This window comes from Struthio camelus, chromosome 1 (assembly GCF_040807025.1).
Source record: "Struthio camelus isolate bStrCam1 chromosome 1, bStrCam1.hap1, whole genome shotgun sequence".
Classification (NCBI taxonomy): Eukaryota; Metazoa; Chordata; class Aves; order Struthioniformes; family Struthionidae; genus Struthio; species Struthio camelus.
In genome coordinates, this window is record NC_090942.1 from 164,434,968 (window position 1) to 164,460,983 (window position 26,016).

Genomic DNA, 26,016 nt, shown 5'->3' on the forward strand with positions numbered 1-26,016 from the left:
ATAGATATGTGACTAACAAGAGGGCTAAGAGCTCTGAATCTCAAGGGAAGAAAAGCACTTTCCTGAGACCCAAAGTAAGATTCTTAAAGCTCAGGAAAGGCTGTGCTTTGAAACATGGTATTTCTGCAGGATTCCTCCTTGTCTAGGTTTAGGCAGCTCCCTGCTCACTGTATTTTTTTTAGGTATTTCCAGTTTTTCTGAACGGTAGTGAATTTGCAGCCATGATGCACTCACTACGGGTCTCTTCAGAGATTCCTGCTCGGCACAGAATTAAAACGTATTGGACATACAAAATAAGAGAACGCGGATAAAGAGGACTTGCGTGCCCCAAAGCTCCCGTTTTCTTCCCAAAGAAAAGTTATTAGTGAAACAAAAGATACTAGCGCTCCCTACACAACTCATCTCACCAGCTCTTCTAATCCCTCGTAGAAGCAGCCTATTTGTCTAACCTGGCACCGCTTTTCTGCCCTGATGGCGAGACGCCTCTACGCTGAACGCTGAAATACAGCTCGCTGCCTGTTTAACTGTAGCTGACAACTCCGCACCCAAATTTATGGGACATTCATGACCCCCATCTCCCTGTGCCCCAGCTCCCTCTTCGTAAAACAGCAGTAATACCCGCCCTTTTCATCATGAGGGGTTTCTGAAGATAAATTAATTAATGTTTGTGAAGCATTCAGATATTTATAGCAATAAGTGCCATAGGAAAAGCTCATGAGGAAATTAACAATTCTGTCTTCACAGCAGGGTTTCAATAGTGTGCAGTAAATAAGGCCTAGGGCTACACATTGAAAAATTAGGAGAAAACAAAATATTGAATAACTGCTCATTAACTCAGCATCGTCCATCCTGTTCACTAACTGAGGCAGGGGTCCTGTGGAAAAACCTGCGAATGAGCCTGGAATTAAAGACTATATTACAATGTGAACATATAAGGGGGTTGAACTGCGGCTGCACAAGCTACCTTAATCCTGACATTTCCTAACCTCTGAGTATTTTACTTTCCAGCCTTAATAAGGCCGTCTTGAGTGGCTGCATGTCTTTGCAGAGTTTCCCATTATGAGAAAAGAATCAGAAGAATGCAGGGTGGATGAAGATATGGCGGCTGAACGAACACCAGCGTCATAAAAGAAAACAAGAGTAGAAATAGAAAACAAATTCGCTTCAGCAAAATCTCTCTCCGCTCCTCCTTTAAAAGGCAAGAAAATACTAGGGAATCCATTTCTATCCTACGGCAGTGCTACGCAACCAGTAGGAATTCCCCGAAGGAAACAGGGTCACCGAGTATATTTACGCACTTAAACAAGATTTGGTCATCAAAACCTGACAGTCTGGCCTTCGATTCAGTCGCTCTTTCCACCTCAACGTGTGGACACGCAAGCTGGAGATCAGGTGGCTCAGACAGCACCAGTGTTAAAAACAAATCCGATTTCAAGGCAATGCTGAGAGCGTTTGGAGCAGAACAATTCCGTACCTGTAAAGTTACAGGGGAAAGGGGAATATTTCGGGTATGTTCAGAACGGAGCAGGAACGTTTGCCTTGGCAAGCGTGCCTCTGAGCTGCGGGAGGACTACGCAAAACGAGCCGTCTGGAAGCCTACTTCTGCAGATCATTTCTTATAGGGAAATCTGGGAGGAAATACAACAGCAAAGGCAAGCCAAGATCAGCTCAGGACAGCCTCATATCACAGAGCCTTGTCTGTGGTCAGAGCAGCATCTTAACAGGGCAAGGGACTTCTATGTGACATCTTCATGGCTAAAATACACAAGATTTTTTAATGACTGAAATACATGACCTGAAAAAAAAAAAAGAGGAAATTTAATATCAAAGGTAATGTATATTCACCTACTTGAAAAGTATAGTTTTTTGGTTTTGTCAGAGATTTAATCTCACAATGAGTTATTGGTTCAAAAAAGGAGAGAGACAGTTTAGGGAAAAAAAAGGCCACATAAAAAAACAGAATCCCTTTTAAGTTAAGAAATATCCATCAAAATCTTAGAGGCAGAGTTGCATAACAAGGGTTAGGCAGCAACTCATCAATATCTTCCTAAAAGAAAAATTTGAATTTCCCCAAGCAAACACTAAAGAGAAAGTTCCTAGTCACAAAGACATGAAAAGAAAGAACAATGGGAAAATGGCATTTTTCGTTGCTTAATTAATGAATTTAGATGCCAAGTCCCTAAGATTTTATATATGTAGTCTACCTTTTCCTTCCCCTAAAAAACAAAAGGAAAATGGTGGGGGAACCAAAGCTATTATAACTGCCGTGACTATAAAATGCTAGTTTTGCCAGAAACACTTGTTGATTCTTTGAACTGTCGCTCTCCAGTTTGCATCTGTAAACCCGAGGCGGGGGGGGATCTCGAGGCTGTTTTTAAACGCTGCAGCAACATAACCGTTTTAACACTTGTCTGCTGAGCAAGTGGCTTGCAGTGAAAAGTTTCTCTAGAGAGGTTATTTACAATCCTAATTTAAGGCTTTACGTTGTCACTCCTCCTCAAAAAAAAACTTCAGAGCAAGGAAGCGGCTTGCTAAGGATTAGATGATTGTACAGAAGGTTCAAATGATACATTTTGCCCCGTGTTGAGCTCCTATTAAGCTACCTCTACAGAATTAGACTCCTTAAGCTGTTAATAAAATACCTATTTTCAGTATACAAACATATCCCTCATTTAAGACGAGCCCTTAAAAGAAAACAGGTATTGAATTCAAGACCGCAAACAGCACATCCAGAAGTCAGGTTGCATTGTCCTGCAACGCGCTTTTCCCTGTATTCGCTAAGAGCCTTATCTTTCTTGTATGGGCAGGGAAGGATTTGTGTTGTCCTTATCTTTGCAATTTTTCTGCTCTTACGGACTTTTTGCGCTCTGGCAGCTAACAACGTTTTTTTCTCATTTATCAGCCTTAACTGGGCTTTGAAACCAGTGGGGGAAACCTCGCAGCGGCTGAAGGCAAGGGCAATTTCTGCATCGCCGTCAGTCAGACTACGATTTCACTCTGAGGCTTTTTGCTTTAAAATACGTAGCTTCCAGTAAGAGCAGACACGGTTTACCAACGCTAGGCTGTTACAAAAGACAACACAGCAAAAGTGATGTTAAATGATTCGTTCAGCCAGCCTGCAATCTCAACCAGTGTGACCGCGCAGCTCTTCCCCCCTCCTTGCACTGATTTCTGAGATCAGCTCGATCCTTCGCAGAACTGCACCCGGGAGCCAACGAACGTTCGCCCGAAACAGCGGCGAGCCCGAGAACCGGCGCTTTTCACACCCGCAGTCGCTTCCAGCGCGCCACCGTCGCGAGCTGGCGCTAAACTGGCCCGAGCGGCAAATAAATGCTGTTAATAGTACGGCGTGCAAGGGGAAAACCTGCCTCACATCGCGTTAAAACACACGCACGTGCGTGCACACACACACACACACACACACACACACACACAACCTGCTCAGCGCTCAGAAAACGGACAGACTGAGGAGCATCTGTGCTGGGGGGGGGTAGGTGGGGGGGGTATGGAACAAATAAGTAATTGCTGTTTTTACTAAGTAAAGCAGAAAATTACAGCATATCAACAGCCAAGCATGTTTGTTGCCTGGGAAGAACCATTTGTGTTCCAGTTTGGGCTTTTTACTCATTTGAAGTCTGTGCCTCAAAGCACATTAAAAGCATTTTAATTATTATTATGAGAACACGTCCTGGTAAAGATTTAAAGTCGATAAATATAATTGGGGAGAAAAAAAAAAAACCAACTCAGCAAATTGTCCATTTTTCCAACAGTGAAATCCAGAGGAAGAAGCAGCTCTAAATTAAGAGCCGCTTAGGAGGCACGTAATTCTCTTCAGAGAGCACGTACTTTCTTAAAAATCCGCCTTGGTTTATCAGAAAAGTGCGTGCCTATATGTATGCTTTCTTAGCTACATTCAACTCCCTTCAGAAAGACATCCTCCAGAATAGCACTCTTTGGGGACAGTGTTTCAGGGCTGACAAGAACATTAAACCATATTATAATTATCTCTTCAATGAAAACACTGCTTTGTAGTGGAGGCAATGCATGGCTCTCCAGGCTAGTGTTAGGAGGCTGGATGTGTTTTCTTGGAAGGAGATTCATGGAAAGAAAAAAGCTTTATAATTTACTGCAAGGAAAAAAAATACAGAGTACATGTCATGCATAGCAAAAGGGATTTTACAAAGAAGGTACCAAGTTGAGCGCCTCACTTATCTTCAAGAATGCCTGCACGTACTAAGTGTGAGGATCAGTTTAAACACAAGCTACAATATATATATAACATACACATAACAATTCTCTGTGACCGTTCACATAGATAACTGCAAAAATACTGTCTGTAAAGTAAGGTAAATATAAAGCAATTGATTCCTATGCCATAAATGGACTCTGTACCATTCTTCTAGGTGCCACCACTGAACAACACACATTTTTATCACAGTTCAAATAATAAAATCTGTTACTCTTAATCAAAATGGATATAAAGATTTTCTAAGCGTGCTTCCACATGTTAAGGTACTATTTTCTTATATTCATCTAGCAGTTAGAACGTATCAGTCCTGAAATGGTGAGCAAAGTTACAAACGGCACCAGAAAGATCTTTACACATTCTTAAATGACTGTATTTATTGTGTATACACACACATACTGTCCACACATACATACTGTGATTTATTTATTCAGATTAAAATAGTATTATTGATTTATAATATTTTTCTATTCCTGCATGATGCAACCCCCTGAATTATTTTAAAATGTGAATTATCTTATTATTTGTAAAAATAAGGGTGCAACTTTGCTTTCTTTAGTAAGTCAGTAAATTGGTAGACATTTCTCATTTATTCTTAAAAAGGAACGAACTAGAGAAAAGAAACAAACGACATGACGTTAACCAATAGTTTTTGTACACCCTGGACATGGCAAACATTGACAATATTATGAAAAACGTGCACAACATGCTAGTGGAGAATTGTAAAGCTGTGGCATTGCAGTCGCGTGCATGCAAGTACAGGCACACACAAGCGTAATCACAAAAGACAATACCCCCAATAAACAGCTACCAAAAATACCCAATTGGCCTAATACGAGACACAACAGCTTGAGCGTTCTTATTAAAAAAAAAAAAAAAAGTCAGAAACTCACCAAATCTCGGTTTTAAAAGCAACGATAGGCATCCAGAGGGAGAGCATTCTGAACAGTCAATTACTTTCACATTTTGTCCCAGGACTTTAAAAGTTAAAGGCATAGTTCTGCCAATTGTGAGATGCCCCATCCAGCACAGACCACCCACAACTACTGATTTTCCATCTGGTGAACAAAACAGACATCTCCCTAATTATTTTTAAAAAGGTTTTTTTTCCTAACATACTTCCTTTATTTGTCTGTGACCTGGAACTTAATGGAAAACCTGGTAGATGCCAACCTCATTTCTTGTAATGATGCATCTTATTTTCCCTACGTTAAGCATGCTTATTTAAAGGCTGTTTAACAGAAACTTACTACTTAAGCTGATCTTTGATAGAACCTGTATTACAAAATAGTTTGAAATTAGAACCACTTTATATCTAACCCTAAACATTCCAGTTAAATATTATCCATTAAAAGTTCTTCCCTTAAACTAGCATATTAAAAGGGAATGAAACTAGGTTTACAGTCTCTTATGCTGGGTTCCCATATTGCCAGTGTCAAAATTTATGCCTTTTTTCAGCAATATGGTTGCCATTGCCAGCACTACATTTATAAATGCCAACTGTAATTAAAATCTGGCACCCTATACAAGCATTAAACTCGCTTAAAGATTAAAAAAAAAAATCTTTATTTTAAAATACTCCTTACAGTGTTATGCAGCCTTAAAAAAAGTTCTTATTCTGCCAGTTTTAAAAACACCACAGAAAAAACGGTCCAAGTTGTCCTGAAAACTGTTCTGGAAAAACCTATGCCCAATGTTAATCTTTCAAGGTGGATGAACGCAAGGGAGAAATGACAAAACTTGGCTTTTACTTCAAAAGGACTACAAATAATATATCAAAAAAAAAAAAGAAAAAGGATGCAAGCAACTACTGTGTCAAACACAGGGCAGGTAACACATAGACTTGAAATCAGCATTGCTCACGCTTTGTCTTCTTATTTAATGAACATCTGAAGCCTCATCGTTCTATAGGATGCCGTCACGGATGCCAGGAGGCCAGGGTGACTGCCCGCAGGCCACGGGAGACAACGGACTTTGGGGTGGGCGTATAGTATACTCATAGTAATAGTCTTGCTTTGAGGCAAATGCCTGCAATTCCGCTTTTTCACTCATTAGGCACCCTTTCATCACTACGTAGCTATGCCACCAGCAACAACGAGGAGCAGGTTGGACAGCCTGTTAAGAAAGTTTGATTCTGTGCACATCAGCAGGAAAAAAGTGATGGGTAGGAGGTTCCCGGAGTCTCACGTCTCTGCAAGACATCCAGAATTATCTCAGGAGATAACGAAGGGGAAAAGGGGCAGCTAGGGAAACGTGCCTTCACGTCTAGCACAACATCCAGCCATATAATCAATTCCTACTTAATAATAGGCTACTTCTGAATCACAAAGCTGGCTTATTGACATCCACTGAAGAAGAGAAACCCACGTTCTTTAGAAGTTCAGACTGAAAAGCGATCCAGAAAGGTAGCGCAAGGCACGTGCCAGCGAGCGAACAAAGATATCACAGCAGCACAGTAAGATTTGCTTCTTGGTCTGGTAACACTGCACCACAAGTTTGTCTCTACCCCTTCCATCATTAATCTTGGCTAGAGAGACAAGAACTAGCCAGAAGACCATCTCTTGGTAAGCTGTAGAGAAAGGATTACCTCACGAAAACTCAGCACTGCGCAGGAAGGCAGCTTACTGAGGGAACTGGTATAAGAACACGTAGCCTCACCCTTGTCAAACTCATCTTTTAAACCATCAGCACCAGAAAACAGTGGGTTTTTTTCAAAGCAATTTGATGAAAAATTGTGAATTAGCATCTACAGGAACAGGTTGTGGATGTGACCGGCAGAAGGAGAGGAAGCACTGTGGCATTTGTGGCACCACGGACCAAGCAGCAGCAGGACTCGGCAGCTTCAGACTCTCCACCCTGTCCTCCACATCTCACGTTTCTAGAGCCTGGGGCAACTTTTTCCTCACTAACCGATTGGCAGAAGAGGCAATTAAATTTCATTGTGGGGTGTCCCATATGCCAAATGTTTATGGACAGGGCTGGAAATTTTATTTTCCCATTTTCTTGATCTCATATTCTTGGCCGAATTTCTGGATCCTTATGTCAAGTTTGCACTTATGCTTATTTTCACCCACAGGTACCTCAGCTACTAAGGCTTTCCAGCAGGATGAAACTTTTTAAATCATTTTTTAAAATAATGATTTAAACTACCAAGCAGGAAACTTTCAGTTAAATAATTAATTTGAAATTTATTTCTCCATTTATGCATTTTAGTCATTTTCTTGAAGAAAGGTTAATTCTCAGTTTGTAACCACTGAAGTAGGTTGCTTTGTAACCACTGAAGTGTGTTGCTAAATATAGCTTTTACACTAAATTTGGCACTTCTTATTGCTAGCCAGAAGGACAGAGAAGCTCTGATATATATTTAAGCTTTTCTAGAGCTCATTATACATTTTTTTCACATCAATTTTATTTTTTATTAGAAAATTGTGTATGGTACATTTCTTTTTTACTACCCCTTTGTGTTTACTTACAGTTTCTTTGGATGGAAACTGGAACGCAACTTAAAATATAGAGATACACTTGATCACATAGCACTGTCTTAAATGGGCTAGACTTACAAAGAAAATATTAAATTGTGATTCAATTTTTACATTGATCTATTACAATAAAGTCAATTTCAGCAAGAATTAGCACACCAGTCTGGAATCTATCTGGTCATAATATCCCTCAATATTATACTAATAGAAAATCTAATCCTCTCATAATTGGCTTTTATTCACAGAGTGGTAGAGAAGAACAAGCTTTTCTGCTTCTTTCAACTCCCAACTGGTCAACTTTGAATGAATTAATTATTTAACTGAGCTAATTGAATATACTGAAGAAAATATTCTCTTGGTACTTGCAGGAGAGACTACTGATCTCTAAAGCTGACTCAGTCCTTTGAACAATTCAGGTTTGACGAGTTTAGTCACTGACTTCCACCAGTTCAATGATCTAATTTACAACTTGGAAAGCAAGAACGCATTTTTTCTATTGTATGCTATTTTTAATTATTTTAGCAGATTACAGTAAACTTAGGCCTCAGCACCATTTTAATAGAATTATCTTTAAGAAGAAAAAGAAATGCAGTTGGTATACATTTTGAAATGTATTTTTGTCATTTATTTCTTGATCATTAAGTTTGACCCATCTTACACCTTATCATTCAAGGTTTAGCTCCTTGCATATCTTTTAGTTCTTGAAAAAATTATTCTTGCTTCATTGAGGAAGGTGCCAGCACTACTGCTACTAGCGGCAGGAAGTAAAAAGCCCTGCGTCTCAAATATTTTACATAAAGATGCGAGTAAAAAGTATTTTATCAGCTGTAGAATAGTGGGTTAAAAGCATTCTGGAAAATAATCTGAAAATTTCTAAAGAGATAAAAGACTAAAAGAATAACGATATAAGAATCACGAAGGTGGTGAATATCTGCGTGTCTAAACTGAGGGCCTCCAAACATCTTTGAGGTCTACAGTCCCAGAAAGGCCCAAACCATTGCTACCTTTCCCCCCTAAGTTTACGCTGGGCTTAAGAGTGTTGCTTCTTCCATCCAGGAAAACACTTTGATTAGATCAACTGCTTTGTTCCGTTCTCTCTTTTTTTCCCCCGACCCTGCCCCACAGTCCCTGCAGACAGGGATTCACAGGAAACGTGGTCGGATTAAATGTCTTCTGGAAAAGACGCATGCAACAAAATTCCTGCCGTTAACTGGGAAGAAGCGTACAAATACCACTTCATTTTGTTATTAGCATTCCATAACGCACATGTGGTTTTATACAGTCACATATTACAATGACAAACCATAAGCCGTCATGTCTTCAATCTTCTTTTTTTAGTTCTCCCTCTTGTCGGTTGTGTTTGAAGGCTAGCAGATCATTTCCCAAGCCAGAGTAGTCGAAAAAGCTGATGAAAAACTACTGCTGCCCCAAGAAAAGCAGCCCATTAATAGCACGTTCAGTTTGTGGTTTATCCTGTCCTGGAACGTAGGTGCTGAGTTCTGGCAGGACGATGACATGCTAGCAGCATGCATCCTACTAGATAAGGATCTCGACCTTAAGGATAAAGTTGACTTAAGTGAACCCTGTATCATTTCAGACATATGTAAAGGAAATCTTTCTTGCCTGATAAATACAATAGTGGACTCTGATTTTATTTTAGAAATTCAAGACCTGCACGTGGCAAGTCACCCATCTTAACAAATCCGTGTGAAAGCAGTGAGGTGTCCTTTCTTTCCTTGATTTCTAGGGTACAGAACAGTTTTTTAATCCATTCCAAATATTTCAAATTATTGATTCTAGTCAAGCTTCTCTCCTATTTTCAGATTCCCTGTCAGAAGATCCAAGAAATAGGAAACTGCACACTTCTTGGAAAATAATTTTTTTTCCAAAATTCCTCTGAGGATGGATGAACAAGAAGCAGGGCAGGAGCCTGGGACTTGAGAACGCTTACATGGGAAGGAAGAAGCACTACTAATACTGTATTTGCATGTAGGTGGATGGGAAAGCCTTCGATTTTTAGCTCTAAAAAGCTCCATAGAGTCAAAGTCTTTGACTGTGGTTCTTTGCCGTCAGACAGAAGTGATCCAACACAATCAATCTTCAGGAGTGCTGATGAATTTATGTGGACCTAGCGTCGCTGGGAGGAGAGAAACCAAAGACCGACTCTACCAATAATCTCCCCGGGGCTCTGTGGCTTTCACCATGATGAACCCTGGGCATTTTTTAATGCCTCTATGCTCCTAAGCAGAACTTCATGTGAAATAGAAGTACGAGAGTAATTAGTGTAAACTGCCAAGTAGGTGGTAGAAAGGTCAAATTTTAATTCACATATAGAAAAGATGTTGATGTACTTAAGGCATGACAAAAGTAACAATCATAGAGCAAAGAGGGGCTCTCGGCTGCTAAAATAAATCAAAAAAAATTACCATGGGTGAGAAAATGTGGTTAACAAACAGCAAAAAAGAAAGCGGGGGGATCCAAGAGCAGAGAGCAACGTTCTGGTGCACCCAGGGAAAGGGATGTTTGACTGAGGATTTTTGGCATTGGTCTGCCTTTTGCAGAGCTGTGATTGGTATCAACAAAATCTGGCTGACCTGCTTCCATATGGCACATGAATATACCTGCCCAACGGCACTGCTGGGTTGACAGATATATAAAGTAGGTGAAAGGGAGATTAAGAGAAGAAAAGTCCAGAAAGAGAGGCACTTTACCCTGGAAGATGAACTTTGCTGATCCAACACTATTAACTTTTATAACTTCATTCGGAAAGTAACTGTAGAAGACTGCCGTTGTATCCTCTTCCTGCACAGACAGTACTGAAATTCAGGAAAAGCACCAACTTAGAAGGAAAACCCAGATTTGCACTCTCCAGCAGGTGTGAAATTTGAACAGAACAGGCTAAACTAAACATAACATTTCTTACTTTGTCCTGAGATAGCCTGTCTTGCAACAGGCCACCACAGGAGCTTATTTTTGTCGCTCTAAAAACACCAGCGCCACACTGTGTAAGACTTCTCATCAAAATTGTCATCATATATTTTCATTTTTTATGGGTACGGTAGTACGACACACATCTGTCTTAGGAAACCCATAAGAGTACAGCACGGAAGGAACATACGGTTTTGGAAAATATGGTCGTACTACCTGCTCATCTATACGAGTTTTTTCCCTCCTGTGAAGCAGTGGAGAAGCTCTGCAGCTTGGATCTTAGGCACCACTAACACATCAGATGGAGATAGCTCCATCCAACCCTGAATTGCTTTATATGATGCCTTGTCTCTTTTCCTGTGAATTACGCTAGACTTAGATTTACTTCATGTTTTGAACTCTGGGTGAAGGAGAGAGGAACTCCAGATCAGCAGTCCATCTCCTGAGCTCCCCCTTTCATTTCGTTGTCGCAGATGAGCAGCAACTGCAAGTTTTTGCCATTCAGCAGAGTTTTGCCGGTCACTGTGAAACCCACCTGGGCCTCAGAAGCCACAACAGGAACGTCAAAAACCTGAATGTGCTTTGCAGATTTACCTGCTTTCCCACACCCATGATTGTTATTTGTCTGCTCTAGGTTGAGACAGGGTTGTCTGGAAAACTCTTGAATTTCCGTTGTCACTGAAGCAGTTGTGCCATGAGTAGAAAACCCGCAGACTTCAGGGATGTCTATCTGCAGCCTTTACAAAACTCAAAAACTCACACTGTACACAAGCTTTTTGAAAACCAAAGAGGAACTAAATGCTTCGCAACATGCCTGTTTGAAATATATTCAACTTACATTACTACTTTAAAACCGCTTTCATAAGCTTATCCTTGTTCTCGTGACACAGCACCCCCAGATCGATTAACATCTGACTACATCTGGGCTGTTATTTTCCATAATTCATCTATTTATCTAAAACCATGCGTTCCTTCAGAAAGGAGAAATGGCAACATGCTAGATCCTTCCTGCCCAAGCAAAATGCAAGTGCTATTACATGTATTATATCACATTATATCATAAACTTTGGTAGCCAGTATCTCCCTTCAGGAAAAAACGCACATGCTGCCCTCCACCTTCGAAGGGAACACATGGGTTCCAACTGGCTGTCATTAAATTTCACATTTCAAAACCTGCGAACAAACATAGGGTAGAAGTTAAATTACGCAATACTGCTAAACTCGCTGTGCCGACTCCAGGGATGGTCTGAAAGAACGGTTTTAACAGTTCAACATTTAAACAAAACAAAATAATAATTAAAAAAAAAAGGTGGGGGGCACCATTTTGTGATTGATTTTTCTGTCTGCTACGTTTCATTTCTGCTTGTTTAACGAGACATACTAAGCATATCGTCACAAGCCAAGAATTTAAGTGACTCGTGTTGGTGAGATAAGTTTTAGGACGCAAACCAACATGAGTCTTTTCTTTATGTTTTGAGCAATAAAGCGTCGGGGGGGTTGGGGGGAGGGAGCAGGCAGCGAAGTGAGGGGGTGAGAAGGGAACTGGCCATTAACTTATCAGTTCCAGGCCTTGCCTTTCTAATTGACAACCTCAGGGCTACTTTCATCACTTGTCGACTTCAAACCCACACTCAATTTTTCCTTTAGATAATGATGCAACTATAACATAACGGTGTTTCTGACATATTGCAGCATGTAGCAGTAGGAAGATTTCCTCGGTAGCTTGGTTTAACAGGAAAGGAGGAAAAAAAAATTTTGTTTTTCCACATCTATCAACTTCTCAAAGCAGGAGTTAGTAAGAAAACAAGTTTTATAATTCCAGTATGCTTGCATCAGTATTTTGTACTGACCCAACCTAAAGCATCTTAAATGTTTTGATCATATGACAGATTTAACAATAAGCTAATGTTTAATGCAATATGCCAACAACACTTAGGCTATATAGATATTATGTACCTATTATTAGGCTTTTAGGCTACATACAGCCTAAACACATGAACCCACAAAAGCAGAAATCCACTAAGGATTAGAGAACGGGGCGGGGGGGGGGGGGGAACCACACAGGAATAATATTGCTGAAAACATACTGAGGAAATGACATGTCGAAATTGTATGTTATTCACACAGAAAACGCAGAACCCCCTGCGCCGGCAGGAACGCCGCTACAGTCGCATCCTCGCGGGGAGCGAGGAGAGCCTCACCGACGCTCCGGCAGCAGCAGCGGGCCGCAGAAGGCAGCCAGACCTTTTGCGAAGAGCAAGGCACCACAGTAAGTCTGTTTATCGCATTTGGACCGTAAAGAAAAAAAATAAATTTTGTCAAGTAACAACGTGTCCACAGGCAACAAAGCACCTGGCTCTGACATAAACAGTCACATAACTGCCTTTTAATAGTGGATATAAAGGTCTGAGTCCTGCAATCAACTCTGCGAAGGCCCTGGGGTCATACTAAACACAGTGCAGTATTTGGGGCCCCAAGCCCGTCAATCTAGGCAACAAAAGCAGCGTCAGAAAACAGAACCACGCAAATACATTTCCGAATCACAGCCACTTCTTTGGAGCCCGCATGAACTACGGGCAGAGGGATAACAGTTTGGACGCTATGCAACATAACCAGTTGCTGCTAAAAGTAGCGTGACTGAGCATTTAGATACTAAATTCACCCAGATTCAGAGCACAAAGATGCTGCAGGCAGACTGGGCTTGCCGTCACCTCTGTTGTCCTCCCTGGAATTTAGGTTCGGATCATGCAAATCGGCATCCCAGTAATTTCAGTCCAGGAACGCTAATGAGGCTGCGACTCGTTCAGTTTACGTGGGCTCACCTAGAAGAGCTGAGGCCCCAGCGATTTATAGCATTATAGGTACGGATGCCGAATTTTTTAGCACACAAAGTTTTCAGCCTAACTGCGTGAGTGACAGAAAGAACGAAGCAAAACCCTCCACCGTAACAACGGCGATTTCGAGGCATTAACTCCCGAAATGACTGCTCCTGCTCTCCCCTGAAGCACAACAGCGGGAGCGAGTAGGGACAGCTGTACCTGCCCTGAGAATAAATACTGCACTTCAGAGTTTTCTTTGGGCTGCCGCTCCAGTGCCTTTCAGGGCCTGCAGATCCATAAAACGGCAGCGTATTCTTTCTTTAGCAGAATGCATCGCCTGTTTCGAGGCCGACCAGTTGGTTGCATGGATGCTGCTTTGCTGCGCTGGCACGTCCGCCGCTTTGTCGAAGACTTGTCTCCGTTTCCAGCGCTGGCCAGCCTGCTCCTGCTTCCCCACCACGCAGGAGGCCAACCAATGCTTTGCCTCTACAAAATGCCTAGCCCACGGTAAGGGCTAAGCTCAGTGCGCTGCCAGGTTGCAAGTTGTTATTAAAAAGTCAGGAGAAACGCATTTTATTGCCAAATTAGCAGCTCAGCGGAAGAGTGGTCCGCAGTGGGAAAGACTGTAAGCCCAGCAGCTGGGCACTACAGCAACTGATAAGGTTTTTACTAGGATCATTCCCCACAATGCTTTTTGTTTTTTGGTTTTTGACAAAAGAGATATCAACGCAAGTGAGAAGTATGAAAAAAAAACCCCAGACTAATTACATCAGCTTTCAGAGGCAGATGTTTTCCCGTTTTTTAAAAATCAATACCATAAAGCACCTTGGCGATTTTGACAACCTAGGTCTGCAGCCAGCAGTACAAACTGGTTGCCTTTCAGGGTTTGGGGTATAAGTTTTACAAGCCTGTTTTGCCTTCCTGCAGGCACTTTAAGCTTATAAATGGCACCTTTCAGTGTCCTGAAGTATGAAGGGCAGCTAGTCCTGAATTCTCCTGTCGCTTAATGATCTCACATAAAATGAGGTCCACAAAACTTTTATTACCGCTGCAGTTCAAATTCACAGGTGAAGAACCACCAGGGAAAGGATGCGGACATGTCTCTCACTTTTGCTCTCCTAATTTTCCAGGTGCAAGAAAATTTCCCACTCAGGCTTTAACAATTAGCTCTCCAAGTGAAGCCTGATCTAAATAAAACACTATGGTACATTAGCCAGATAATCACTGGAAAAATCAGAGGGAAAAATACTAGAGAATGAGACACACTAGCATCAAGTTTATATTAAAAAAAAAAAAAAGTGTGGCTATAAACTAACTGGCCCAAAAAGGCTATTAAAGCATTTACTTATTACCTTTGGTTTTCCACATAATGTTATTCACTTAATTCACTAAGTATATTTGACACTCAAGAATTATACATAATTCTTAATTAAAACATGATTTGTTCTTCCTCTATTCTGGAATTAACATCTGATGTTTGAAAAAAACATATTGTACCTCAGCAGTAAGAATAAAAATTTAAAAGAAAACCCTTCCAAAAAAATAAAGCATTTTGTTTGTTACAAATTACTTCTGCATTTATATAAAAGATTTAACGATTCATGGCATGCCAAATACAGTGCTAATGAGCTTTGGGTCGTGTTTTCCTTTTTTGGTTGATTTTTTTTTTCCTGCTAAAAACAATTACTAGAGGCCATTCAAATGCCACTGCATAAACCAGGAAAGCTAGTAAAACTGTAGGTAAAATTGGCATTTTGTTTCAAGCATGGCTCAGGAGTCCAATTCGCTTGTTGGCGAGCTGCGTACGTCAAATAGCACTTGCATCTCCTCCAGAAAGGAAGCAGGGTAAGATGCTTTCAAAAAAACATTTTACAACATTCTTTAATTAAAAAAAAAAGGAGGGGAGGGGTGGGCATGAAACCTCACCATGTAATTCCAGCATGCCAAGTGTGAAGCATCCTCCCCTTTCTGCATCTTCCTCCAGTTTTCATTGAAAGGTAGATGAACGAGCAGAAATATAAGCCTTACATTCTCAACGCCTCTGTAGAGGACACATGGGCCCATACGAGCTTAAAAACCTCATCGGAGAGCATTATTAATCTTCCGTCTAACACTGTAGAGTTTTTTAAAGCCTATTAAAACACTGTCTGTTCGTAACAGTGCAAACCTTGCATTTTCTAGACCTTTTTTCAAGAAAACAAACAAACAAACAAACAAAATCAGTGGAAGTTGTACCCAATCATCTTTCACTGTTTGGTTATACAGATCGCTGTCTATCCAAACTACTAAATATATGACAAAGATATAAATTCTACAACATTAGTTGTAGAACTAATCTATCTATCAAGTTACCATCTATCACAAGTTGATGCTTCAGCCTCCTAGGTTTCCCCTGCTTTGTTCAGTCCCTCCACCTCTGCCCTTGGGCCTAATCACGCTCTCAAAAAGCCTACAAATAATTCAAACCTCATTTTGCGCTGGGTGCGCTATTCCCGCCTGGCTGCAGTGGAACTGCTACCTATTTACACCATCACAAGCAAAGTCCCAATCAATCCCTTTGACTTCAGTCTTCCCAGTCACATATGCATTACTCCAAAGGCTTTCAGATGACTTTTTAACTGAAAACATCCAGGACGTTGTGGGTTTTAACAAATCATCACAGCTATTTCCTAGCAGCTGATAAGACTAACGTTAATTATTATCGCCAGGAAACAGAAATACTTCTGTGATGAGCTAGTCCTGTGATGCATATATTCAATATTTTCAATATTGCAATTTCTTTGACTAGCATTTCACCACCTTCAAAAAAAAAAACAAAACAAAACAAATGAAAAAAAAACTCAACAGATTGAGCAAATGAAAGATGGTCGCATCAACCATCCCCACTTTCCGGTTCACCCAAAAAAATCCCATTGACAATTTCAAGAGCAGGGAATCAAAACCCGTTATTAGCAAGTCCGCACCAGATAAAGCGGTAATTGTAGTTATACAGTATTGGAAGTGTAGCTACAACATAGCGTGACAGCTTGTTAGTGTTGAAAATATATAAGCTCTTTGTAATTGTGCCTTTGGAATGCCATCTGTCTTGAATTAGCATCCACCTGGGATCATGTTTCGATGACCAATATGGACAGATTACTGGAACTTTAAAACCTCGCTTTCTTTGTAATTGACATTTAAACTGTTTGAAGTTTCTCATTAAGTCCTTTTTTACAAATTAGGTGCAGATGTATAAAGCTCAATGTACAGTACTAAGGGAAATTAGGTCACCTGAAAGCTCAATATAAAATCTATCTATTAACTGTTTAAATGCAATGAGTACGTTAAAATGTATAGATCAGCTTTATGCCCCAAATTCTTCAAAGTTTCATCATTTCCCTTTCATCGCTGCAGAGCCCCCGATGCCAACCATTTTTAATTAAAACGGCAGAGAAGAAAGCAGACTTGGCTGCTCAGCCCATGACAACAGGTCAACCATGGCCCATGAAGGAGTGAAGGCGTAGCAGGTAGGCAGCCCCTGAGTCGGGCCTATTTCACGGGGACCGGCGACTCCCATTTGCACCAATGACACTCTGAGTTTTGAAGAGCATACAGAGAATTGAGAGGTGAACACAGCAAAGATAAGAAAATAAGGAAAAAACTGGAGAGGGAACTTGTTCCAGTTTCACAACCATGCGGCTCGATGCCAATGAAGTTGATCTCTGCATCCACTTGTGATTGAAGTTCTGCAAAGCTGCAGCGCTCCACAGCCTTATGGGGTGGGAGAGGACCATCTGAGGACCATTTACTGAGGACTGCTCCCCCGCTAAGGGGGCAGCATTTGGAGAAACACTGCCATTCACAGCCCGACTGACAAAACACGAATGGTGAATCAAGTATTTCATTGCTCCCAAAAAGGAGGCTCAGAGCTCCAGAAAGAGTGAGAAAGAGCAGCTTGGTCCACCAAGGGTCCAAGAGAGACCACAATCAAGAGCACACCTGAAAAATCAGGACAGGCTGATATGCGACGGATGGAAGCACACGCCATGCTGTGAGAGTTCAGAAGGCAATCAGTTCATCAGCAAAAACCCAGCAGAAATTAGGAGCAGAAAAAAGCTCCTAATCTCAAGGGGCTTTTACCTGCCAGAATGAGTCTTAATAGAAGAGGCTTCAGGTATAGTGGCTGAATCTCCCTTCAGGGCAGGAAAACCCTGCAGAGACCATTTACATGGCCTTCGTGAATAGCAAAAAAAAGACCTCACAGGCATATGAAGGCTCAGTCCTGCATGGTGCCGAGCACCCTGGTAAGGAAACAAGTGCGCTCCTTTCCCATGAAAGGCCACAGAGCTGGGAATGCTTCGTGCCTTGAAGAAAGCATTCAGCAGTTTGCAGCATTTAAACTCAACACAGTCAAGTACATTTGGCGTTAAGGTCCTCTCTGCTAGTCAAAGGTCTCTCAGGATAAAGTAGGACATAGCCTACATAAAATGCACAACTATAAATCCTTTCCTCATCACAACTAGTACATACTTTTCTGAAATTACACCAAGAGGCATAACTTAGCTCCCTGCTCATAAGCATGGAGATGTGATGGAAGAAACTGTCTTCCTTTAAAAGTCAGTAAACCAGACGAATACATTGTTAACCTGATCTTTTTTGCAGGCTTGGACAAAACTATTTCCTCTTAAACATACTGTCTTCAGTACCACTAATTATTACAATGATTTCAAGAGCTCTTCTGCTCTCATCCCCTTATTACCTTATTCTGGCAAGCTATTAAAACTGTTCTTGCAAAAAGTGTAGCAGTGTATGTAGACTATGAGCCAGCTACACTGCTGCTGCTTCCAATAAGCCACCAAGCAACTGCAGGCTTTTCTGTAGAATGGGCTGTGTTGAGTTTGAGGTGAGCAAGTGTAGGTCAAAAGATGCTACAACAGGACAGCAACTGATTCTGGGTCTTTTTGTTTGTTTGTTTTTTATACAGAGGTGGTTCTTCCCTTGCTCATCTGCATCTTCTGTCCATGTGGGAATTCCAAGAACAGTGATGTATATTTTTCAGAGGAATACAAAATAGACTACTTATACGTAAGCAAACTGCAATACCTGAGAAAGAACACAAATTTACCAATAAAACAGAGCAAGGTAGCATCCTTTTCCAGGAGGGGACAGCACACCAATTCACTTGCAAAGGGGAAAGAGGAGTAACTCATTTGCCACTCATATGAGGAGAAAGACTTCTAACAAAAATGTATTTGTACTACATTTGTTCTGCTAGGACACCTTACAAATACTGGCTTCATTTTTCTAATAGATCTGTGCAGGCAGATACAGAACCGAGCAGTATCACCTAGAACTGAGTTAGCTCTAAGCAAACTAGTTTGACTGCCAGTAGTGATTAGCTGTATACGCTCAGCTTTGCGCCCTGCCTCTTATTAACTGCTGCCAGTATGAAAACTGGCTCAAACGTGGGTTTCACAATCCTGTGAATACTGAATACAGAATTGCCAGAGTGCACAACGTGGAGTTCACGTCAGCTGTGTAGCTCTCTGCCAACTGCAGACGAGAGTGGAGACCCCATTCAGCCTAAAGCGAGAGTGGTGTGGACAGGTAATACCTTATTTGGCATAAACCTGCCAATATAATTATAACCTGCCAAAACATTTGAATAAATTTGAATCAGCAGAACAAAGGTTCACCTTTGTAACGTGCTTCATCTGACCTAATGGCAGCTGCTGACGAAAGGCCACGTCCTGCACGCCCGCAAGCTCCCTCGTGTGTGGCCTAGTGATAGCGGTCACAAGGTAAGCTGAAGCTTACCGAGGCAGCCGAAAAACAGCCTGCCAAACCAAAAGCCCCCAAAACTGTCAGTCTTCAGAGATGAATCAGTTTGCTGATCCCATTCATCAACTTAAGATCTAATGCACAAGCAGCAACGCGAAGGCGCAGAGGGGAACGGGGAACACAGACTGCTCCCGTTGATGGTCAGGGTGGATTAAGTACAATAAGACACAACAGCCTGAGTTCGGACTGGATCAGCCCTTCAGCTCACATGCCTGTGGCACCAGAAGCCCTAAAGCCAGATTTACCCCAACGTTGAACCACAGCCTTACAGAGTTGGCATAGTTACCTTTGAACACATTCAGGTACACCATATCCAACCTATGCCTTGATTTCAGGGAGCTCCATCAGGTTCATCCACAGGTAGAGGATCACAACAGCAGGTCCTCAACTAGCAGTATTTGAAGCATCCCCTCCCTCCCTCTCCAGTGTGAGCCAGTATCAGGTTCTCACCTCCCCAGCTACATGACTACCCTGGTTTAAGTGGAAAAAAAAATAACCCTGTAGAAAAGCAGATTCTGCAGATACTTCTCAACCGTTCTGCCAGATAAAACGTTTTTATCACTAGAAAGTCACACTTTCAAATACAATTCACCCCAAGGCCATAATCTTGAAAGACACACTTAACGTGTAGAACATAAAATGAGTGATTTTTTGATAATGGTTCGGGAACGAAATCCCTCGCAGACTTAGCACTTTATTGATATTCTTGGTTATAGCTCTACACACACCGAACAGGATCAGCTACTGGTAAGGACCACGATTCATGTCTTTCCATTTAAATGTTGCAACAAGGAATAAAACTATTTGTCAGCTAACAAAGGGGAACCCTTTAATTTCTTAGAACAATTTCAGCTCCCATTGCATTAGCACCCTCCAGTGTCCAGTCAATGAAAAACAACATTGTAAATGACTGATTTGCCAAGTAGCCACAAACTTGTATTGCGAAACGAAAGATGAAGAAGCAGCAGGTTCCTCGGGGAGATGACAATCAGAGATAATCATGAGAAGAAACCCTCAATGCTGCAAATAACGTTTATCCCAAGTGTGGAAATTTTAGATGACATAGCGTGGTCCCTCAACAAGATCTGAAATGGAATTAGTATTATTTAATCCTGTATTATCTTTCACAAAGACATTCAGTAAGCCTCACCACGCCACAGAAAGCTGTTACGCCCATTTTAGCAACACAGCAAAGGAAGCAGAGCTCTGCCAGCAGCACCTCGGAGGTTCCTTTGTTTGTAACAGGCGTGCTTCCATCTCCACGTTTGATACAACACACGGTACATGTCTACATGGTGTAGTCCATATTCTGCAGCACTTGGCCGAGATGTGAGCTTAACAACACTGCTTTTGATTGATTTGGCATTGGCACGTCGGTATACCTCTGCCCACAACATGCCACGTGAAGAAATACATGTAAAAAAGCCTCCTATGCATGCTTGAAGCAGACATGCACTCAGCTAGCTGAGGGCAAGCAGGTTTCACGTTGGCAAGCAGGTGATGACATTTACATTTGCAATATTCTTCTTTTGCACCATGATCGTCAAGCAAAGGGAGTACCATTCAAAAAGATCTGCAATCAAGGCAGATTTCATAGTCAATATTTTTACTGCAATACTGTCTTTAAAAGCACAGTTAAAATCTTTTAACAAAAAGAACAGCTACGTTTTTTATTCAAAAACAGTTGGAAAGACTTTTCTGAACTTCTCCCAACAAGTCAAAATCTTTCTCAGATAGGGAAAGCACATCAGGCTCTGAAACATCACAAGCAAGCAAAAACAGATTAAAACTGCTTAGACTGCTGCAGGTGTCACCTGCCTGCTAACAATACCAGTACCTTGTCCACACTCTCTTGGCGATGTTGAGTAGCAGCTTTGCAGGGGCAGTAATGTCCTCTCGAGTAGTGGACTGTGGCAGCTGGGGAGGAAGCCACACCAGATCAGAGGTACCTGCTGTAAAAACTGGGGTCCAGAATGCTGCCAGTCTCACGTTGTGGTGATGAGCGCTGTGGGACCTGTGGACGAGAGTCCGCGCCCGGGGCGCCAAGTAGCCCGAGAGGTGCCTGCCATCATTTCCATATCTGCAAAAACTTCTACTAGACAAAGACCAGGAAGCTGCGAATTAAATCCAACCAACACGTGCCTTAGTTACCCATGTTTGAGGTCATCCCTGTTTTTTTTCTCTCCCCACTGCACACAGCTAAGCAGATGCTCGGCTCGAAGATGAGCAAGGACTCCTTATTCTCCTCTTGCTCAGGTCTTCAACTGGTAGGCTGCCCCAAATACAGGTCCTGGGAGGCAGCTTGCACTCTGCAGCTTCACACCCTTCATCTCCACGTGCACCGCCTCCCCAGCTCCAGAGCAGCACCAATAACAAAGTGCAGAAAGCTCCGGCAGATGGGACACCATAAAGTCCTCTGGGATCAAGTGAGGGGACTGTGGTGCTCAGTGGCCACGTCCCAGCCCGGCTGCAGTGCTAGCCAAGGCTTTCTGACCACGGCTGGCAGAGAGCAGCACTGCCAAGGGCATGCGGTCAGCTTCCTTTCCCAACCCTGGATGTGCATTATGCACACGTAAACACGATCATCTGCTTGCCCTCAGCTGCACGCAGTGTCAACTCCTCACTTCCCTGCAGCAAAAGTATTCAGAATTCCTCACAACCAGAAACTGCAAGACATGGCACTTAATTCTCTCCCAATGTGAAGAAAAACAAACAAACAAAGAAATTAAAAGGCATTTACATGCCCCAGGAAACAGCATGTAAAAACAAGCTGAAGCATGGGTAGGCTGGAAAATGACCCTGTATTATATAGCAGAGTGTGACTATGGGCATAAATGACTGACTTGGATTTTATGGGCTTCTTGCCCAGCACAAACCAGTCTAACCATCCTTGAAGTTCCTCAAGACCATCAGAATCAATATTGCATGCTCACAGTAACATCTAGATTACAGTTATTACAGACGGCATACTCTTTTGTTAATCAACCATAAAATATTTACAGCATCACGGTCTCAGCACAGACTGCAATAATTTATAGCTTTAAATATTAAAATGAACTAACACTTGACTGCCTGCCGAATGCCAGTCCTGAAAAATCTGCTTTTGCTCTAGAAGCGCTGTTCAAAACCTTACTTAAATCAGCACAAACATAGCAGCCAACCATTTGAGTAGGTAAAGGCTGTTTCAGCCTGCAGGTAGTATGCACCGGCAGGCAGAAAGCCAGCAATGCTGGTGGCAGCTTGGTATCAAAACCACAGAGCTCTCCAGCAGAAAGGTGCTGTCAAGGCCTCTTTTCATAGCATTTAGCGCCTGATTCTGCAAGCTGATCTGCATGGAGATTTTCGTATTCATTTACAGTGGAGGTTTTCATATTGTTCTGCCCAAAGTGCACCATCTGACTGCTGTCGGGCCACCTGTGTGAAATCATCTGTGATCTCAGGCCAGCTACAAGGGGACATGCAGCACTGACACAACCGTCACCAAATAGCCCCCACCAAAGTATGGACGCAGAGATGTGCCAACCCTCCTGACTCACAAGGGTCTCTCCATCAAGGCCGAAGGACGCCAGTGGGACAGCTTCTGCTCATGCCATAGCTTGCACGTCATTCTTGAGAAGGAAAGCAGAACAGCTCTTCCCTGTACCTCTAACTCCATTTCCCTCACCCGTATCCAGCCTCAGCTCCTAGACACCCAAGGGAACAACTTTCACAAGGGCTGCACACAGATTAATCACAAAAACACAAACTGCTCTGGCAGCAGAATGAAACTACAGATAAGCTGGAGGTCAATAGGCAGTCAAGGCACACAAAACAATAATACATTTTAAATACAAAATACCCCAAATCCACACCCAGCTCAGTAAGCCCCTGAACAGAAAATAGCTGGACGCCAAGGAAGGATTTTAGTAGGCATCATGCTTGCCCTGTTCCTACTCTTCCACAGGGCTTTGTCTCAAACTCAACGTCGCTAGGGCTGGACGAGTCCTTGGTGAAACCCAGCACGGCCATTCGCATGTTCTTGCCCAGTACTCGGCTCGACGCAGAGCGGCTCACGGACGGAAAAGGTAACGCAGTATTTTCCTTAAAACAAGGAAACCCACGGTGCTGATCCAATGCCTTTTACCATCAGTTGTTTTATTCTGTAATAGATTGGGCACAGCGGGCTGTAACAAGCTTGCTAGGTCGGAGACTCCAGCGCCACAGATAGGAAAGACCCAGGTCAGTCTTTCTAATTTAGTAGCTGTATCAGATCAAAGCAGATAACCAGGCAAGGGTAATTTTGCAGTAATTGGAAGAAACTAATTTATGTTTTCACTTTCCTTGTGTGCCTAAGTGTCATACATTATAAATGTCCCTTACAGAAAGAAATAGAGCAGAAAGAGGCAATTGTTTCAGGGTGGGAAGAAGAGGCAGGAGCTCGTCCTTGAGACTCGGAGAGCCTCCTCCGACTGCTCCACATCTGCCGTTTGAAGGGATCGAGCGCCCAGCTAAGCCTGACGAGGAAGCGACATACCAGGAGAGGCACCATGTCTCCTCTGTTAGCACACGACGGGCACGCATCTCCCAGCACAGCCCTGCAGGGCACGTACGTGGCTGCTGCTCCAGCCACGGCGGCACAGGCCCACGAAAGCTCCTGGGAAGCGGGGCGAGCGTCCAGGTGGCCTCACCCCACCGGTTACAGGTGGAAAGGGGAATGCCGAAACACCTTGCCAGCATGGACATTCATCCCCCGTTCCTGGGCTCGTCCTTCCTCCCTATCAACCTCTAGCTGACTGGTAGGAGATAAACGTGAAGCCTACCGTGCCCGCTCCACCGCTCCGTCCTACTCTTACTGCCAGGAAGATCGGCTCTTACTGCCTTCCTCTTACTGCCAGGAAGATCGGCTGTTCACCTCTTGCCGCTGCCGAGTCCCTCAAACAAAAGTGAAGTTGAACAGCTCCCTACTGCTCACGGCGCCCTGAACAGCCACACCGGCGAGAGAGGACCAAAATACAGTTATTCTAGCCAGAACGGACAGGCAAAAATCCAAAAGCAGGGAGGCAAGCGGCAAACTTCCAGGCGTGCACTAGTGTAACTCACAAAATCAGCTGAGCAGCAGCAGGGTCCAGAAACTTAAAAAAATAAAAACAAATAAAATAAAAAAAGCAAGCTTTATTCTGGAGAAACCATGCTGGATGCTTCCGCTGAGAGGCACGCACTGGGAAGCAGGCTTTCCCCCTCCACCCCGGGGGTTTTCCTCGCAGACCACGCGTGGGTTTACACAACCGACCCCCCCCCCCGCAGCAGCAGCGTCCCGGGTGTCCGCCCGCGCCGCGTTCATTTTATTTTACCCTATTTAAGCAGCAGCTCCAGGCGCCAGCAACCCCCCCCCCCCCCCAAGGTGAGGAGAAGCCCGGGTGCCCCTAGAAATACGCAGCGGCGGAATTTGACGCGCCCGATGCGCCTCCTCCTCCCCCCACGGCCCCGGCGCAGCGCCCCACGTTAAGAAACGCGCGGAGAGGCCGCCGGCCGTTGCGAACAAGCTGTGGGGGGAGGGGGAGGGGGAGGGGGAGGGGGAGGGGAAGAACCCCCCCTTATTCCGTCCCCCTCCCCCAAACCCGAGCGCGGTTTCCCGCCCGCGGAGCGCTGCGCGGCGGGGGGGGGGGAGGGGTCGCCCCGCGGGTGGGGGAGGGCGGGGCTCGTGGGGGGCTCGTGGGCGCCGCACCCCGCCCCGCCCCGCGCCGCTGGCGTCACTCACAGTCTCCGCCTCCCCAGCCCCGGCCCGGCTCGCCACAGCGCCAGCGCCGCCGCCGCCGCCGCCGCCGCCGCCATCATCATCACAGCCTCGGTCCCGCCCCCTCCCGCGGCTCATTGGCTCGGCCGGCGGCGTTCCCCCGCCGCGCCGCCGCGCCCCTCCTTCCCCCGCCGCGCCGATTGGCTGGGGAGGGGGAGGGGGGGGTGGGGGCCGGGGTCTTCTGCCTGCGTGTGGCAGCCGGCCTCGTGCCGCGGCGGGGGAGGGGGTGGGAGGACCCCGCGCGGTGCAGCCGTTAGCGGCCGTTAGCCGGGCTGCGGTGTCCGGCGGCGCCTGCCCCGCCGGTCCTTCAGGGGAAGCCGCTGCTTCCGGGGGAAGGACACAGCACGCCGAGCCCTCAGAGCGAGCTGGAAGGGGGGTAAAGAGCAGGGTGAGCGCTAACCCGGCCGAGGCTGAGCCACACCGGTCAGGAGTGGTGGTGTGAGAGGGGCTGTCGAGCAGCTGCGGGCCCCGACCTCTGCCGAAATCGCACCTGCCTGCCACTTGAGGCCTTTGCCAGGAACACTTACTCACCTTCCTAGGCAATAGTAATTAGGCCATCTTTCTAATGCAATCACTGCATCGAGTTAGGTGCTAATATATACCTTGATATACTGGCATAGCAAAAGTTGTACAGTTTGGGGGTATATTTGTGGTGAGGCTGTTAGAGTCAGCATATACCTAGAGAAATGCTAACAGCAGGTGCTTTTAACACAGGCTTTTAACTCCAAGGTTAAATTCTTGCTCGGATACTTTTGCTCTGTACCTCTTGATCTGGAAATAACTGAAATCAGTGGAAACAGTTTATTCTTGAAGAGGAGAATAAAGGGGTGAGACCAAAGGTGAAATAAGAAGTAGTGATGGGGGAAAGGAAATTAAATTGAGAAGGAAGGTGCCCTGGAAATGGAGCAGTGCTTTTGTTGATCTGCCTCTTCCATTTTCTGGCAGCGTTTT

At 43.8% G+C, this 26,016-nt stretch overlaps 1 protein-coding gene across 6 annotated transcripts in view; it reads right to left on the minus strand.

The window, feature by feature from the left end:
• Positions 1-25,135, minus strand: part of CLYBL (citramalyl-CoA lyase) — a 180,929-nt gene extending 155,794 nt beyond the window's left edge. For 3 of the 6 annotated variants that reach the window (XM_068928197.1, XM_068928179.1, XM_068928163.1), the window contains exon 1: positions 25,030-25,135. In XM_068928197.1, coding sequence (XP_068784298.1) covers positions 25,030-25,109 — 80 coding nt within the window. In that variant the 5' untranslated portion in view covers positions 25,110-25,135. The remainder of the gene's footprint in view (positions 1-25,029) is intronic. The other 3 variants (XM_068928187.1, XM_068928173.1, XM_068928154.1) reach the window with 1 other exon arrangement.
• Positions 25,136-26,016: the final 881 nt, after the last annotated feature.